Source organism: Oncorhynchus mykiss, chromosome 4 (genome assembly GCF_057628025.1).
Source record: "Oncorhynchus mykiss isolate SJ-2025 chromosome 4, ASM5762802v1, whole genome shotgun sequence".
Classification (NCBI taxonomy): domain Eukaryota; kingdom Metazoa; phylum Chordata; class Actinopteri; order Salmoniformes; family Salmonidae; genus Oncorhynchus; species Oncorhynchus mykiss.
In genome coordinates this window covers 14,605,752-14,623,901 of record NC_143025.1, presented here as the reverse complement: position 1 = coordinate 14,623,901, position 18,150 = coordinate 14,605,752, and the positions used below count along the sequence as shown (strand labels likewise).

At 43.8% G+C, this 18,150-nt stretch overlaps 1 protein-coding gene across 21 annotated transcripts in view; it reads right to left on the bottom strand.

Annotated features, from left to right (window-relative positions):
- The window catches only part of cadps2 (calcium dependent secretion activator 2), a 268,319-nt gene that overhangs the window by 73,797 nt on the left and 176,372 nt on the right, over nucleotides 1-18,150 (bottom strand). For 19 of the 21 annotated variants that reach the window (XR_016495113.1, XR_016495114.1, XM_090231185.1 and 16 more), the window contains exon 18: nucleotides 455-611. Coding sequence is in view for 19 of the 21 variants with exons in the window: in XM_090231185.1 (XP_090087311.1) it covers nucleotides 455-611 (157 nt within the window). In the remaining 2 variants the exon portion in view is untranslated. Of the gene's footprint in view, nucleotides 1-454; nucleotides 612-9,592; nucleotides 9,716-18,150 lie in introns of those variants that run through there. The other 2 variants (XM_090231203.1, XM_090231202.1) reach the window with 2 other exon arrangements.

Sequence of the window (18,150 nt, the reverse complement as noted above, 5' to 3'; positions counted from 1 at the left end):
TTTCGACATCCGTTACGATTGTTTTATCTGCTATTCATTTCTCACCGTTACCTCAGTGACGTTAATTATTGTGAAGCCCACGCAAGGGCGGGAGCTCTAAGCACAGTTAATAACTTCTCCTAACGAGTCTTGTTTTGCACCGCTGGTGTTAATTAGGACTCTTAGTGGCATGAACATGCTACGATAAATACGGGATGTGTTTTGAAGACAGCTCAGGACGTGGAGGTGCCGTAGGCCATGCTTTAAATAGGGACAAAATGGAGTGTCAGGTGACAAAAGAACTAGAGGGAACACTACAGGGAAATACGCCACTCACAGTTACTGAACTGGAAGTTGTTGAACTGTGCTCATGAATCAGTGATGCGTTGTAGGCTACACTTTAAATCAGTTTTGGGAGGTTAAGCATAGGGTCAGAGGTAGAAGAAGGGGGACACAGAGAGAACTGAGAACTCACGGTCACAACGCAGGAAGTTGTTAAGCAGCTGGAATAAGGGAAAGCTATCCCATGAGTCAACGGGCTGGACTTGTAGAGCACCATCCATGTCGACGGTGTAGAGAGACAGGAAGGTCTCTGCGTGCTCCGCCATCATCTCCGGCCACCACGAGAATGCCTAGAAAAGAGCGGGAAGGAGAGAGAGCAGAGGGAAGGAGATAGCGAGAAAGAGAACAAAAAATAAACAAAGGGGGAGAAGGCAAAATAAATAAAATAATACATTAAAAAAGGTCAAGTCATCACAAACCACTATCTCTAGTTTACTCTGGTGAAGAATAGTTGGACATACAATGTAAAATGACACAATCAGAGCAAGATGGAAAGTAGTGACAGATGGATAGAGAAAAGACTGCTCTGAAAAATAAGATTAAAAAAAAAATCAAAACAATCTAATGAATGAAACCAAGAGAGAAACAGCCAAATGGGTGATGGGTAGCATAAAGAAGGGACCTTGAGCGCACAATGGACTCCAACACTAAAAAATATGAATCACATATTGGTTATTACATTATGCTTCCAATGTGGCGCTTCAATCTCCAAGGTGAGGCTATAAAAAGTTATTAAAAAGGCACAGACAGATATGTGTTTTTAACCTGCAATGTTCAGAGCGGAATAAATACAAAGCTCATCTGAGAACAGCAATAACTTATTATTTAGAGGTCATACTATCAGAAACAGCATCTATAAAAGCCCCCCAAAAAGTAATAGTGTGACTATATGGCCAGTTTATTAGGTACACCCATCTAGTACCCGGTCGGAAACCCCATTGCCCCAGAAGAGACTGAATTCCTTGGGGCATGGGAACATTGCTCAATTGGTATCAAGGGACCTAATGCGTGCCATTGAACATTCCCACACCATAATATCACCAGCCTGTACGGTTGACACCAGGCAGGGTGGGGCCATGGACTCATGCTGCTTAAGCCAAATCCTGACTCTGGAAACGGGATTCGTCAGACGAGGCAATGTTTTTCCACTCCTCAATTGTCCAGTGTTGGTGATCGCGTGTCCACTGGAGCTGCTTCCTCTTGTTTTTACCTGATAGGAGTGAAACTCGGTGTGGTCGTCTGCTGCAAAAGTCCATCTATGACAAGGACCAATGAGTTGTGCGTTCTGAGATGCCGTTCTGCACACCACTGTTGTATTGCGCCGTTATTTGCCAGTTTGTGGCCCGCCTGCTAGCTTACACAATTCTTGCCATTCTCCTTCGACCATGCTTCTTGACATTCTCCTTCGACCTCTCATCAACGAGCTGTTTTCGCCAACACAGGACTGCCGCTGACTGGATGTTTTTTGGATTGTCGCACAATTCTCGGTAAAAGCCCAGAAGGCCTAACCTTTGAGATACTGGAACAGGCACACCTGACACTGCCATGCTTAAAGTCTCTTAGGTCACTTGTTTTGCCCATTCCAACGTTCAAGCGAATAGTAACTGAATGCCTCGATGCCAGTCTGCCTGATTTATATAGCAAGCCACAGCCATGTGACTCACTGTAGGAACAAATATTTTTCATGAACCGGGATGGTGTACCTAATAAACTATAGTACAGTATGTCTGCATATGTTGGTGAGTTATCAAGAATAGAGGTCAATTCCAATTAGACATGGAATTTCTCCAAAGCAATGTGATTAAATTCCTGAATTGACTGGAATTGAACCCAATACTGGAATTGTTGGATGGTCTCTAATGCCAGTCAGCTGCCTGTCCATTCCCTTCAAATAATAAAATATACTTTTCCTGCATAGGACACACGTCATTTGCACTAGAGGTTTGATCTACACTGAACAAAAATAAACGCAACATGAAACAATTTCCAAGATTTTACTGAGTTACAGTTCATAAGGAAATCCGCCAATTGAAATATACTGAACAAAAATATAAACGCAACATGTAAAGTGTTGGTCCCATGTTTCATCAGCTGGAATAAAATATCCCAAAAATGTTCCATAAGCACAAAAAGTTTTATTTCTCTCAAATTTTGTGCACAAATTTGTTTACATCCCTGTTGGTGAGCATTTCTCCTTTGCCCAGATAATTAATCCATCTGACAGGTGTGGCATATATCAAGAAGCTGATTAAACAGTATGATCATTACACAGGTGCACCTTGTGCTGGGGACAATAAAATGCCACTAAAATGTGCAGTTTTGTCACAATGCCACAGATGTCTCACGTTTTGAGGGAGCGTGCAATTGGCATGCTGGATGCAGGAATGTCCACCAGAACTGTCAGATAATTGAATGCTCATTTCTCTACCATAAGCCACCTCCAACATCGTTTTAGAGAATTAGGCCGTACGTCCAACCAAGCCTCACAACAGCAAATCATGTGTGACTACGCCAACCCATGGCCTCCACATCTGGCTTCTTTACCTGCAGGAACATCTGGGACAAGCTGATGAAACTGTAGTATTTATGTCTGTAATAAGGCCCTTTGGTGGGGAAAAACTCATTCTGATTGGCTGGGCCTGGCTCGCCAGTGGTGGGCCTATGACCTCCCAGGCCCACCCATGGCTGCGCCCCCTCCCAATTATGTGAAATCTATAGATTAGGGTCTAATTGATTTATTTAAATTGACAGATTTCCTTATATGAAATGTAACTCTGTAAAATCGTTGAATATTTGTTCAGTATAAAGGTATTAGGGCCCTAAATCTATGGATTGCACATGATAGGGAATACAGATATGCATCAGTTGGTGACAGATACATTGGATCAAAAAACCAGCCCGTATCTGTTGTGACCACCATTTGCATCATGCAGTGTGACATCTACTTCACAGAGTTGATCAAGCTGTTGATTGTGGTCTGTAGAATGTTGTCCCACTCCTCTTCAATGGCTGTGCGAAGTTGCTGGATATTTCCAGGAACTGGAACATGCTGTCGCACACTTCAATCCAGAGCATTCCAAACATGCTCAATTGTGACATGTCTGGTAAGTATGCAGGCCATGGAAGAACTGGGACATTTTCAGATTCCAGGAATTGGGTACAGATCCTTGCGGCATGGTGCCGTGCATTATCATGCTGAAACATGAGGTGATGGCGGCAGATGAATGGCACAACAATGGGCCTCAGGATATCTCTGTGCATTCAAATTGTCATCTATAAAATGCAATTGTGTTCATTGTCCCTAGATTACGCCTGCCCAATACGTTAACCCCACCCCCACGGAGCAGGCACTCTGTTCACAACGCCGACATCAGCAATCCGCTCGCCCACACAACGCCCTACATGCTGTCTGCCATCTGCCCGGTACAGTTGGAACTGGGATTCATCCATGAAGAGCACACTTCTCCAGCTTGCCAGTGGCCATCAAAGGTGAGCATTTTCCCACTGAAGTCTGTTACGACACCAAACTGCAGTCAGGTCAAGACCCTGGTGAGGACGACAACCACGCAGATGAGCTTCCCTGAGACGGTATCTGACAGTTTGTGCAGAAACTCTTTGGTTGTGCAAACCCACAGTTTCATCAGCTGTCCAGGTGGCTGTTCTCGGATGATCCCGCAGGTGAAGAAGCCAGATGTGGAGGACCTGGTCTGGCATGGTTATACCTGGTCTGGGGTTGTGAGGTCGGTTGGACGTACTGTCAAATTCTCTATAACGACATTGGAGGCAGCTTAACGTTCAATTCTCTGGCAACAGCTCTGGTGGACATTCCTGCAGTCAGCATGCCAATTACACACTCCCTCAAAACTTGAGACATCTGTGGCATTGTGTTGTCTGACAAAACAGCACATTTTAGAGTGTTCTTTCTTGTCCCCTGTACAAGTTGAACCTGTGTAAGGATCATGATGTTTAATCAGCTTATTCATATGCCACACCTGCCAGGTGAATGGATTATCTTGGCAAAAAAATAAATGCTCACTAACAGGGATGTAAACACATTTCTGCACAACATTTTTGAGAAATAAGCTTTTTGTGTGTATGGAAACTTCTGGGTTGTTTTATTTCAGCTCATGAAACAGGGTCCAACACTTTACATGTTGCCTTTACATATTTGTTCAGTGTACACAAAAGAAGAAAAGGTTGAACAGATGGATGTGCACTCAAACTCTCTTTTCATGTCTTGGGACTAGCCATTATACAGTGCCTTGCGAAAGTATTCGGCCCCCTTGAACTTTGCGACCTTTTGCCACATTTCAGGCTTCAAACATAAAGATATAAAACTGTATTTTTTTGTGAAGAATCAACAACAAGTGGGACACATTCATGAAGTGGAACGACATTTATTGGTGAGTGAGGATCTCTGAATGATCCAATGTTGACCTAAATGACTAATGATGATAAATACAATCCACCTGTGTGTAATCAAGTCTCCGTATAAATGCACCTGCACTGTGATAGTCTCAGAGGTCCGTTAAAAGCGCAGAGAGCATCATGAAGAACAAGGAACACACCAGGCAGGTCCGAGATACTGTTGTGAAGAAGTTTAAAGCCGGATTTGGATACAAAAAGATTTCCCAAGCTTTAAACATCCCAAGGAGCACTGTGCAAGCGATAATATTGAAATGGAAGGAGTATCAGACCACTGCAAATCTACCAAGACCTGGCCGTCCCTCTAAACTTTCAGCTCATACAAGGAGAAGACTGATCAGAGATGCAGCCAAGAGGCCCATGATCACTCTGGATGAACTGCAGAGATCTACAGCTGAGGTGGGAGACTCTGTCCATAGGACAACAATCAGTCGTATATTGCACAAATCTGGCCTTTATGGAAGAGTGGCAAGAAGAAAGCCATTTCTTAAAGATATCCATAAAAAGTGTTGGTTAAAGTTTGCCACAAGCCACCTGGAGGACACACCAAACATGTGGAAGAAGGTGCTCTGGTCAGATGAAACCAAAATTGAACTTCTTGGCAACCATGCAAAATGTTATGTTTGGCGTAAAAGCAACACAGCTGAACACACCATCCCCACTGTCAAACATGGTGGTGGCAGCATCATGGTTTGGGCCTGCTTTTCTTCAGCAGGGACAGGGAAGATGGTTAAAATTGATGGGAAGATGGATGGAGCCAAATACAGGACCATTCTGGAAGAAAACCTGATGGAGTCTGCAAAAGACCTGAGACTGGGACGGAGATTTGTCTTCCAACAAGACAATGATCCAAAACATAAAGCAAAATCTACAATGGAATGGTTCAAAAATAAACATATCCAGGTGTTAGAATGGCCAAGTCAAAGTCCAGACCTGAATCCAATCGAGAATCTGTGGAAAGAACTGAAAACTGCTGTTCACCAATGCTCTCCCTCCAACCTCACTGAGCTCGAGCTGTTTTGCAAGGAGGAATGGGAAAAAATGTCAGTCTCTCGATGTGCAAAACTGATAGAGACATACCCCAAGCGACTTACAGCTGTAATCGCAGCAAAAGGTGGCGCTACAAAGTATTAACTTAAGGGGGCTGAATAATTTTGCACGCCCAATTTTTCAGTTTTTGATTTGTTAAAAAAGTTTGAAATATCCAATAAATGTTGTTCCACTTCATGATTGTGTCCCACTTGTTGTTGATTCTTCACAAAAAAATACAGTTTTATATCTTTATGTTTGAAGCCTGAAAAGTGGCAAAAGGTCGCAAAGTTCAAGGGGGCCGAATACTTTTGCAAGGCACTGTACATGTGCTGTAGTTACAAACCCAATCATTTACAGTGATTATTGAGTAAAATATTTGCTTAAAGTTCTGACTGGTCCTTGACTATGTGTCAATGTGTGTGTCAATGTGACTACAATGTGACTACATACGGTATGTTTGTTGGTGTCAATATTGTGTACGACACCATCTATAAAGGAAGTTAGTATAGGAGATTTTAGGTCATATCTACGAAGTTAGTATAGGAGATTTGAGGTCATATCCAGGAGGTTAGTATAGGAGATTGACAAAGTCATGTTCTTGGTTCTAAGTCAATGGGACATTTAGCAGGGCTGCAGTTGCTTTTCATGACTCCATTGTCTACGTGCCCACCCAAAAGAGATGCTTCTACCCTACTCAGTGGTCGCCATGTGAGGAGAGAGAAAAGTGCAAAGAGCCCAATGAAGCATGGGGGGGGGGGGTGACGGATTGATTGAAGGTCGTTGTTCCTGTGTGCGTGTCCGTGTGAGTCCATCTGTCTGTGTGTGTGTGTCCGTCTGTGTGTGTTAGTGGGCACTTGCGGCAGATAAAACACTAGTCTGGCGGTCAGAGAAGGTGTATGTCCCATCGCTATACCTGGCCTTGAGGGCCGTTGTCATCATCCTTTTCAGATGTGCCTTTTCAGCTCCCTGTGCAAATCAACACAATTAAAAATAGTGCCTTTGCGCCACACGATTCGTTACCTATCGCCAACCCCCTCAATTCACACCAACAGGCGTCCTCACATAACTGCATGAATGAACTCATAAAATGCTGTCTCTAAGTGAGATTCAGAGAAAGATGGAGGAATACAAATGTAAGGTGTATGACTTTGCAAGGGCAAACGATACAAATGCATGTCAAGAAACACTGAATTGTAGCAACAACTGGGTACAATAATCCCTCCAAAACCTGAATCCTTAGATACCCAAAGGGCATAATTTGGTATCATGGGAAACAAATTTTCAGCAGTCCACCAGGACCACAACCTGTCGTGGATCCACCACATTGCACCTTAATAACTGTTGATGGCTCAGTATTAACCATCTCCTCAATGAAAACCATGAACAGAGCTTGACAGGGTATGAGTCAAGATTGATATTGACAGGCTTTGGGACGTAACACTATTTGATGGACATGACAGACACACAGCTAGAGTTTCCGAAATAAACACTTACCTCTCTTCCCTTTCCAATTCATATCAGAAGAAGAGGGAAAGTGAAAGACAGAAAATAGAGAAAGTGAGGGTCTCTTAACATTTTTCACTTGGTATAAAATACTAAAAAGGGTCATTTGATTTCCACACATGCTGAAAACATGGAAACATTATACATTTGACAGCGTGTTGGATGCGCTAATGTGACCGTCCTCCCGCTAAAACTCCAGCGCCAGCCTCCAACTACAAAAGGACCATGTCTCATTTGTGGTGATGACAGCCAAAGATTTTCAGCCACTTATAAATAACGCTGTCACCTAGAAACAAATGTCTGAAGCCACTTATTAGACAAGTACAGTGCATGCGGATAGTTTTCAGACTCCTTGACTTTTTCCACATTTTGTTATGTTACAGCCTGATTCTCAAATTGATTAAAGTGTATTTTCCCCCCAAATCAATCTACACACAATCCCCATAACGACATGGCAAAAACAGGCTTTTACACATTTTTTCAAATTTTACATAACTATTCAGACCCTTTACCTTCGGCAGCAATTACAGCATCAAGTCTTCTTGGGTATGACACCACAAGCTGGACACACCTGTATTTGGGGAGTTTCTACAATTCTTCTCTGCAGATCCTCTCAAGCTCTGTCAGGTTAGATGGGGAGCGTCGCTGCACAGCTATTTTCAGGTCCCTCCAGATATGTTAGATTGGGTATAAGTCCGGGCTCTGGCTGGGCCACTCAAGGACATTCAGAGACTTGTCCCAAAGCCACTCCTGCGTTGTCTTGGCTGTGTGCTTAGGGTCATTGTCCAGTTGGAAGTTGAACCTTCGCCCCAGTCTGAGGTCCAGAGTGCTCTGGAGCAGGTTTTCATCAAGAATCTCTCTGTACTTTGCTCCGTTCATCTTTCCCTCGATACTGAATAGTCTCCCAGGCCCTGCTGCTGAAAAACATCCCCACAGCATGATGCTGCCACCACCATGCTTCAATGTAGGGATGGTGCCAGGTTTCCTTCCAGACATGACGCTTGGCATTCAAGGCAAAGAGTTTAATCTTGGTTTCATCAGACCAGAGAATCTTGTTTTTCATGGTCTGAGAGACTTTAGGTGCGTTTTGGCAAACTCCAAGCGGGCTGTCATGTGCATTTTACTGAAGAGTGGCTTCCGTTTGGCCACTACCATAAATGCCTGATTGGTGGAGTGCTGTAGAGATGGTTGTCCATCTGGAAGGTTCTCCCATCTCCACAGAGGAACTCTGGAGCTCTGTCAGAGTGACCATGGGGTTCTTGGTCACCTCCCTGACCAAGGCCCTTCTCCTCTGATTGCTCAGTTTGGCCAGGCGGCCAGCTCTAGGAAGAGTCTTGGTGGTTCCAAACTTCTTCCATTTAAGACAGATGGAGGCCACTGTGTTCTTGGGGACCTTCAATGCTGCAGACATTTTTGGTACCCTTCCCCACATGTGTGCCTCGATACAATCCTGTCTGAGCTCTACGGACAATTCCTTCGACCTCATGGCTTGGTTTTTGCTCTGACATTGTTGTAACTTTAATGGGTTACAGAGTTAATGTTTAAGTTAATTCATTGAGCTGTATCTAAAGTTATTTTCTTTACAGTTATTTACATATGTAATTGTATTAGCATTTGTGTGTTGGAGATTGAGAGAACTACATACATATTTTGTTGTATTGGTTAGTATTGAATTATGCTTTTGACTGCAAGTTCCAGAATGCCTTGATGAATGGAAAGTGACTGAGATCGTCAGTTTCCTACAGAAGGAGGTTCAGAGCAGGGAGAGAGCACTACAAATGACAAGATCATGCAACCAACAGAAAGAGAGCAAACCATGGAACAAGTCATACTCCTCCAATGAAATGAAAACAAGAAGACCCAACATGCCATCTGCTGCTGCACTGCATACAGCCAGCCAGTAGGAACAAAACGGTCTATTCTGTGACAGTGCAGACCACAAATCAGAAAACTGCCCTGACCACAATACTTCTACACGCAAAGAGAAACTAAAGAAAATGGGAAGATGCTTTCTTTGTATGTTTAGGACAGAAACACATAGCAAAAGTCAAAGTCAAAGATGCAGACCACATGTGCAACATGTGGAAGCAGACATCACATTGCTGTGTGTACCGGTAAGAGTGAGGTGCAACCCCCTACTGTTTCTGCGGATGCTGATGTTTCCTCAGTTATTCCCCATTCAGTGAAGATGAAACCAGATGGATAGAACACTGTTGCTACAAAAGGCAAAGGCATGGCTAGAAGGCCCATCGGGCAGAAAGATAGCTTGTTGCTTACTAGATGGAGGCAGTCAGAGAAGCTTCATACATGAAAAACTTGTGAAGGGCTTGAAGCTACCAGTAATCAGACAAGAGGCACTCACTCTTCACACGTTTGGCTCCTCTGCCCCAGCAACGTCCCAACGCAACACAGTGAAAGTCATCTTGGAGAATGTCTGGGAAAAACAGCAGAGAATAGAGATAGAGGCCATTAAAACCCCACAAGTGTGCACAGCTGTGATGAAGGTTCCTGGTGAACAGATTCAACATGAGCTCAATCCAAACAACTGTGTGCATTCTGGGAGCTTGAGTCTCTGGGTATTATAAGCAAGAAAACACAGAACCCAGAGGAAAACGAGGCTCTACAGAGGTTCGAGGAAACAACCACCTTCAAAGATGGGCGATACGTGGAGTTGCCATGGAAACGAGAAATGCCAGAACTCCAAGACAACTATAGAATCGCCAAGAAACGGTTTGAAGGTCTGAAGAAAAGACTGAAGAAGGATGTGACATTGTACAGCAGATACAATGAAGTAGTAGAGGACTACTTACTACAGGATATGGCAGAGGACGTGCCAAAGGACAACGCATCAAGCGCAGACAACGTAAAATACTACTTACCTCACCATGCAGTACTCTGAGAAAATATGGTGACAACAAAACAGTGTGGTGTTTGATGCCTCGTCCCATGAAGATGGATGTCCATCCCTCAATGACTGTCAACTCATAGGAACGAACCTGAATCCGGATCTGCTCAGCGTTCTGATAAAGTTCGGACTACATGAGATCGCATTCATGGCAGACATCAAGAAAGCTTTCCTGCAGATATCCCTAGCAGAGAGAGACAGCGACGCCATGAGATTTCTATGGCTCACAGGCCCACCAAGGGGAGAAAATGAAGAGGCGCTGCGTGTGCTGAGGATGAAAAGGGTGGTATTTGGAGCTTCCCCAAGTCCATTCTTGCTGGCAGCTACAATCAGGAAGCACCTGAAACAATATGAAAACAGAACAACCAGAAGTTGTAGAGATACTGAGAGAGTCACTCTATGGAGATGACTTCATTGCAAGTTCACGCAATGTTGAAGAGGCTTACCTTGTGACAACAACTGCAAAGTGAATGCTGTCAATTGCAGGCATGGACCTCTGCAAGTGGATGACCAATTCTCCTGAATTGAAAACAAAATGGGAGGAGAGTACGACAACTGACCACCGTTGACGCTAGAAACACAAGGATAAGTTCTGAATGTTTTCGGTTTAGTATGGAGACCGGAAACGGATGACTTTGTGTTTGACCTCAGGCCGCTACTGAGCATTCTAAAGCAAAAGGAAAACACAAAGAGAAGTGTTCTGCAGTCGTCTGCACGTATCTTCGACCCTCTTGGTTTCCTGACCCCCTTCACCATCAGGATCAAGTGCATGTTCCAGGAAATGTGGGAGAGGGGACTCAGCTGGGATGAAGGATTACCACCAGATTTGACACGAGAATGGCAACAGTGGTTTTTAGAACTACCCCAGTTACACCAGCTCATCATACCAAGGTGGTACAGAACAGACATACGGCCACAGAATAGCCACACCCTGAAACTACATGTGTTCTGTGATGCAAGTGAAAGGGCTTACAGTGCAGTAGCTTACTTGCAAGGTGAATCACAAGACAGGGAAACAACAAGTCTAGTCGCATCCAAGTCAGGGTAGCCCCACTCAAGAAAAGAACGTTGCCACGCCTGGAGCTCATGGGAGCTGAGATTGGAGCGAGACTAGCAAACAACCTGATGACCACACTAAAAATGGAAGAAAAACAGATCAAAATGTGGACAGACTCGATGATCGTGCTGCATTGGATTTGCAGCTCAGCTCAGAAACGGAAACAGTTTGTTGCGAACAGAGTGACGGAGATCCAGTCCTTGACCAATCCAGAGTCATGGTCACATATTGAAGGGAAAACTAATCCAGCTGACCTCCCTACAAGAGGACAAACTGTTCGAAACTTGACACAGAGCGAGCTATGGTGGAATGGACCCAGAATTCTGACATCACCCAATCAGTCCGAGGAGACTGATGATAACAAGGTTCCAGAAGAGGTAAATACAGAACTCAAGTCCAGTTGCCAGGTTACTGTACTGTAATCTGTGTTGGAGCTTGAAAGGTACAGCAAACTGAAAAGTGTTCAGAGTCACCGCCTGGATAAAGAGATTCAAAGCCAATGCTCGTACAACCATAAAGATGCAAGGTGAACTGACTGCTGACGAACTGTTCGATGCAGAAAGGTACTGGATTAAGGTAACACAACATCAGAGTTTTGGACAGGAGATTAAACTACTGAAGGCAGGAAAAAGCCTAAACAATGACTAAAATCAGAGAACTGAAACCGTTCCTGGACGAACACAAACTACTCAGTGTAGGAGGAAGACTGCAACAGTCCAACTTCACATTCAGAGAGCAGCACCCATGGGTTCTGCCCAACAAAAACAGATACTCAGAAATGCTGATACAGTACCACCATGAGAAGGTGATGCATTCTGGAGCAAGAGACACTCTAGTACAAATCAGAGAGCGATACTGGATCTTGCGTTCTAGGCAGCTAGTCAAGAGCACAGTGGCAAGATGTATAGGGTGCAAGAAATTCAAGGCAAGGGCCGGACAGCAGGTCACTGTGCCTTTACCAAAAGACAGAATAACTGAATCGCCACCATTCGAAGTAACAGGTGTGGATTTTGCAGGACCGCTCTATGTGAAAGACAATGGTTCTGTGAAGAAGTCATACATTGCACTGTTCACTTGTGCTGTAACCAGAGCAGTGCATTTGGAACTGGTCTCAGATCAGTCAACAGAGACATTCCTGTTAGCTCTAAAAAAGATTCATCTCAAGGAGAAGATTATGCAAGGTAATCTACTTAGACAATGCAAAAACGTTCACGAGAGCTGATCAGGACTTGAAAGAGCTGTGGAAGGCAATCGAAGAGCCCCAAATCTTGGCATTCTTCTCAGAAAGGGGCATCACCTGGAGGTTAATTGTCAAGCGAGCAGCCTGGTGAGGCGGATTCTGGGAAAGACTTGTCAGGTCAGTGAAAACATGCCTGCGAAAGGTTCTTGGGAGAGCTTCACTCAACTTTGAAGAAATGTGCACGGTCCTGACAGAGGTTGAAGCTATCCTAAATTCTAGGCCTCTGACCTTCATGCACAATGAAGTGGATAAACCACAACCCCTGACTATAGCACACTTCCTGGTGGGTAAAAGACTAAACTCTTTGCCTCCAAAGCCATTTCCAGCTGACACTCAGCACCCAACGCTAAACAAGGAGGAACTGACACGCAGATGGAAGTACAGGCAGAGACTTGTGACCAGCTTCTGGAACAGTTGTCGAAGAGACTATTTGCTGGATCTAAAGTCAGCACACCGCTGTGACACACCACAGCCCACCCAACTGAAAGCGAGTGACTTTGTACTCATTGGAGAAGATAACACACCCAGACAAACCTGGAAACTAGGAAAGACTGAGGAACTGTTTCCAGACCGAGATGGCCTAGTTAGGTCATGTTCAGTTGGTACTGCTTCACGGACTTTGTTGAGGAGACCTATTCAGTTGATATACTGCCTAGAGATTTAGATGAACACAGTTGTTCATCGGAGGGGGAGGATGTTGTAACTTTAATGGGTTACAGAGTTGATGTTTAAGTTAATTCATTGAGCTGTATCTAAAGATATTTTCTTTACAGTTATTTACATATGTAATTGTCTTAGAATTTGTGTGTTGGAGATTGAGAGAACTACATACATATTTTGTTGTATTGGTTAGTATTGAATTACGCTTTTGACTGCAAGTTCCAGAATGCCTTGCGACAGGAAGTAGAGAGGACTTTTCGCTAACAACTTACTTTTATTGTTCTGTAGAATCTAAAGTTGTTAAATGTAACGTGAACAAGTATTATTACTAAAAGAAGCTGTCAATTCAAACCCGACATCCCGAGTCATTACTTTGAAGATAGTTATTCTATAGACATGCACTGTCAACTGTGGGACCTTATATGGACAGGTGTGTGCCTTTCCAAGTCATGTCAGATCAATTGATTAGAGCGCACCCGTGGTAAATTCAAGTTGTATAAACATCTCAAGGATGATCAATGGAAACAGGATGCAACTGAGCTCATTTTTGCTTTGTCATTTTGGGGGTATTGTGTGTAGATTGATGAGGGAAACAATTAATTTAATACATTTTAGAATAGGTCTGTAACGTAAACAAATGGTGGAAAAAGTCAAGGGGTCTGAATACTTCCTGAATGCACTGTATATGTGTTGTTTGTGGATGTCTTCAACACCTACGATTGAGCAGTTTTACACTGTACCATAAGAGCGACCTGTGCGTATGAGCTGTGGGCGTTGTTTTCATCTCTGCCCGCCAAGACTTTACTACAGTGTTGGCACTTGATGTGTCATCTTCCATTTTGGAGCACAGCTGCCAACACAGACCCAGGATAGAAACAAACAGCTCTACCCTCTCAAAGAGTGCAGTGTATAAATTCAGAACATCTGCTGTTTCAGCCACTGCCTATCACCAAGGGAGTACCCCAAGGCTTGATCCTAGGCCCCACGCGCTTCTCAAATTACATCAACAACATATCTCAGGCAGTAGGAAGCTCTCTCATCCATTTATATGCAGATGATACAATTTCATACTCAGCTGACCCCACCCTGGATGTTGTGTTAAAAGCTCTACAGCAAAACTTTCTTAGTGTCCAACAAGCTTTCTCTGCCCTTAACACTGTTCTGAACACCTCCAAAACAAAGTTAATGTGGTTTGGTAAGAAGAATGACCCTCTCCCCACCGGTGTGATTACTACTTCTGAGGGTCTAGAGCTTGAGGTAGTCACCTGATACAAGTACGGCTAGACGGTACAACATCCTTCTCCCAGCACATATCAAAGTTAGATCTAGACTTGGTTTCCTCTATTGTAATCGTTCCTCTTTCACCCCAGCTGCCAAAGTAACCCTGATTCAGATGACCATCCTACCCATGCTAGATTATGGAGACGTAATTTATAGATCGCTCTTGAGCAACTAGATGTTCTTTACCATTCGGCCATCAGATTTGCCACTAATGCTCCTTACAGGCCACATCACTGCACTCTATACTCTGTAAACTGGTCATCTCTATATACCCAATTCAAGACCCACAGGTGGATGCTTATTTATAAAACCCTCTTAGGCCTCACTCCCCCCTATCTGAGATGCCTGCTGCAGCCCTCATCCTCCACATTCAACACCCGTTCTGCCAGTCACATTCTGTTAAAGGTCCCCAAAGCACACACATCCCTAGGTCACTCCTCTTCTCAGTTCGCTGCAGCTAGCGACTGGAACGAGCTGCAACAAACACTCAAACTGGTTTTATCGACATCTCTTCATTCAAAGACTCAATCATGACCACTCTTACAGCCAGTTGTGGCTGCTTCACATGATGTATTGTTGTCTTTACCTTATTGCCCTTTGTGCTGTTGTCTGTGCCTAATAATGTTTGAGCCATGTTTTGTGCTGCTAACATGTTGTGCTGCTACCATATTGTTGTGATGTTGCATTGCTGCCATGCTGTTGTTGTCGTCTTAGGTCTCTTTTTATGTAGTGTTGTGGTGTCACATGTCGTGATGAGTGTTTTCTCCAATATTTTTAATCTCATCCCCCGTCCCCGCAGGTGGCCTTTTGCCTTTTGTCATCATTGTAAATAAGAATTTGTTCTGAACTGTCTTGCCTAGTCAAATAAAGGTACAAAATAAATAAAGTGGTTTAAAGTTATTAGATCAACGCCTTCTTGTGTGGCACAGGCAGGAATCATCATTCCTACGTCTAGTAAGACGAGGGGCGGGGGTATGTGTCTATTTGTCAATAACAGCGGGTGTGCAATGTCTAATATTAAAGAAGTCTCGAGGTATTGCTCGCCTGAGGAAGAGTACCTAATGATAAACTGTAGATCTACCAAGAGTTCTCATCCACATTATTCGTAGCTGTCTATTTACCACCACAAACCAATGCTGGCACTAAGACCGCACTCAACAAGCTGTATAAGGCCATAAGCAAATAAGAAAATGATCATCCAGATGCGGCACTCCTAGTGGCTGGGGACTTTAATGCAGGCAAACTTAAATCCGTTTTACCTCATTTCTATCAGCATGTCACATTACCAACCAGAGGAAAAAAAACTCTAGACCAGCTTAATATGGAGGTGGTGAGATGACGTGGATGCTACGCTACAGGACTGTTTTGTAGGCACAGACTGGAATATGTTCAGGAATTCATCCAATGGCATTGAGGAGTATACCATCTCAGTCACTGGCTTCTTCAATAAGTGCATCGTTCCCTCAGTGACCATACGTACATATCCCAACCAGAAGCCATGGATTACAGGCAACAGCCGCATCTAGCTAAAGGCTTGCGCTGCAGCTTCCAAGGAGCTGGACACTATTCCGGACGCTTATAAGAAATCCCGCTATGCCATCAGAGGAACCATCAAACAGGCAAGGTGTCAATATAGGATAAAGATTTAATCCTACTACACCGGCTCTGGCGCTCGTCGGATGTGGCAGTGTTTGAAAACGATTACGGACTACAAAGGGAAACCCAGCCGCAAGCTGCCCAGTGACACGAGTCTACCAGACCAGCTAAATGCTTTTTTTGCTCGCTTCGATGCAAGCAACACTGAAGCATGCATGAGAGCACCAGCTGTTCCCCGACAACTATGTGATCACACTCTCTGTAGTCAATGGGGACCATAGTCCCTGTGCCCAAGGAAGCGAAGGTAACCTGCCAAAATGATTACCGCGCCATAGCACTCACATCGGTAGCCATGAAGTGCTTTGAAAGGCTGGTCATGGCTCACAACACCATCATCCCGGAAAGCCTAAACCCACACCAATTCGCATACCACCCCAACAGATCCACAGACGATGCAATCTCAATCCACACTGCCCTTTCCCAACTGGACAAAAGGAACACCTATGTGAGAATGCTGTTCATTGACACAGCTCAGCGTTCAACACCATAGTGCCCAGTGCCCACAAAGCTCATCACTAAGCTAAGGACCCTGGGACTAAACACATCCCTCTGCAACAACACATCTGCCACGATGATCCTCAACACTGGGGCAACCTCAGGGGTGAGTGCTTAGTCCCCTCCTGTACTCCCTGTTAACCCACGACTGTGTGGTCAAACGCGACTACAACAACATCATTAAGTTTGCTGACGATACAACAGTATAGGCCTATAGGCTGTTTCACCAATTAATTATCATGGTCCAAACACACCAACACAGTTGTGAAGAGGGCACGACAACACTTTTTTTCCCCTCAGGAAAAATATTTGGCATGGGTCCCCAGATCCTCAAAAATGTCTACAGCTGCACCATTGAGAGCATCCTGACCGGTTGCATCACCGCCTGGTATTGTAACTGCTCGGCATCTGACCGTAAGGCACTACAGAGGGAAGTGCGTACAGCCCAGTGCATCACTGGGGTCAAGCTTCCAGCCATCCAGGACCTATATTATAGGTGGTGTCAGAGAAAGGCCCAAAGAATTGTCAAAGACTCCAGTCACCCAAGTCATAGACTGTTCTCTCTGCTACAGCACGGCAAGCAGTACCGGAGCGCCAAGTCCAGGACCAAAAGGCTCCTTAACAGCTTCTACCCCCAATCCATAAGACGGCTGAACAATTAATCAAATGGCCACCCGGACTACTTACAATGTCCCCCACCCTCCCAATTAGTTTCTTCACTGCTGCCACGCACTGTCTATTATCTACGCAGTCACTTTACCCATACCTACAAATGACTTCGACTATCCTGTACCCCCGCACATTGTACCGGCACTCCTAGTATATAGCCTCGCTATTGTTATTTTACTGTGTTACTTTTTATTATTTTTTACTTTAGTTTATTTTGTAAATATTTTCTTAACTCTTTCTTGAACTGCATTGTTGGTTAAGGGCTTGTAAGTAAGTATTTCACAGTAACGTCTACACTAATTGTATTCGGCGCATGTGACATTTTTTATTTGATTTAAAAAAAACGAAAAAAACTTTAAAGTGAAATATTTATCTATGACAAGAGTTAAGTTGTGGTTTTGAGGAGGAATATACTGAATATACTGACAGCAATAAAGGTATTCTGAAATCTTGAAAGGCACGCTTTGCTAAGATTAGTGACATTTGCATGATTAGTGACAGTTTTCATGAAGGAAATACTGCAACTATTCTTAAAATACTTTATTTCTGATCTGTATATGTTTTGTGACTTAGAACACTGTACTCAATCACAGTATTCGAAGTGTTGTGATGTAACAGCTCTGTGCACATCAGGGTTGGAGTCAATTCGGAATTTCTGAATTTAACATTTTAATTGACCACATCTCATAGGAAGCAGAATTGGAACTGAAGTAGAATTCAACTGAGTCTCATTCATTTGACAAATATTTTATCAAAAGGATATGTCACATCATACACATACCATTTCAAATATTAGTTTGATTATAACTCAAAGATGTCAAACAGTATTTTTACTTCATCATGAGATGTTCGATTGTTCCCTTCCATACTGCAGTGTTTGATCTAAAGCATTCTAGGAAAAAATAA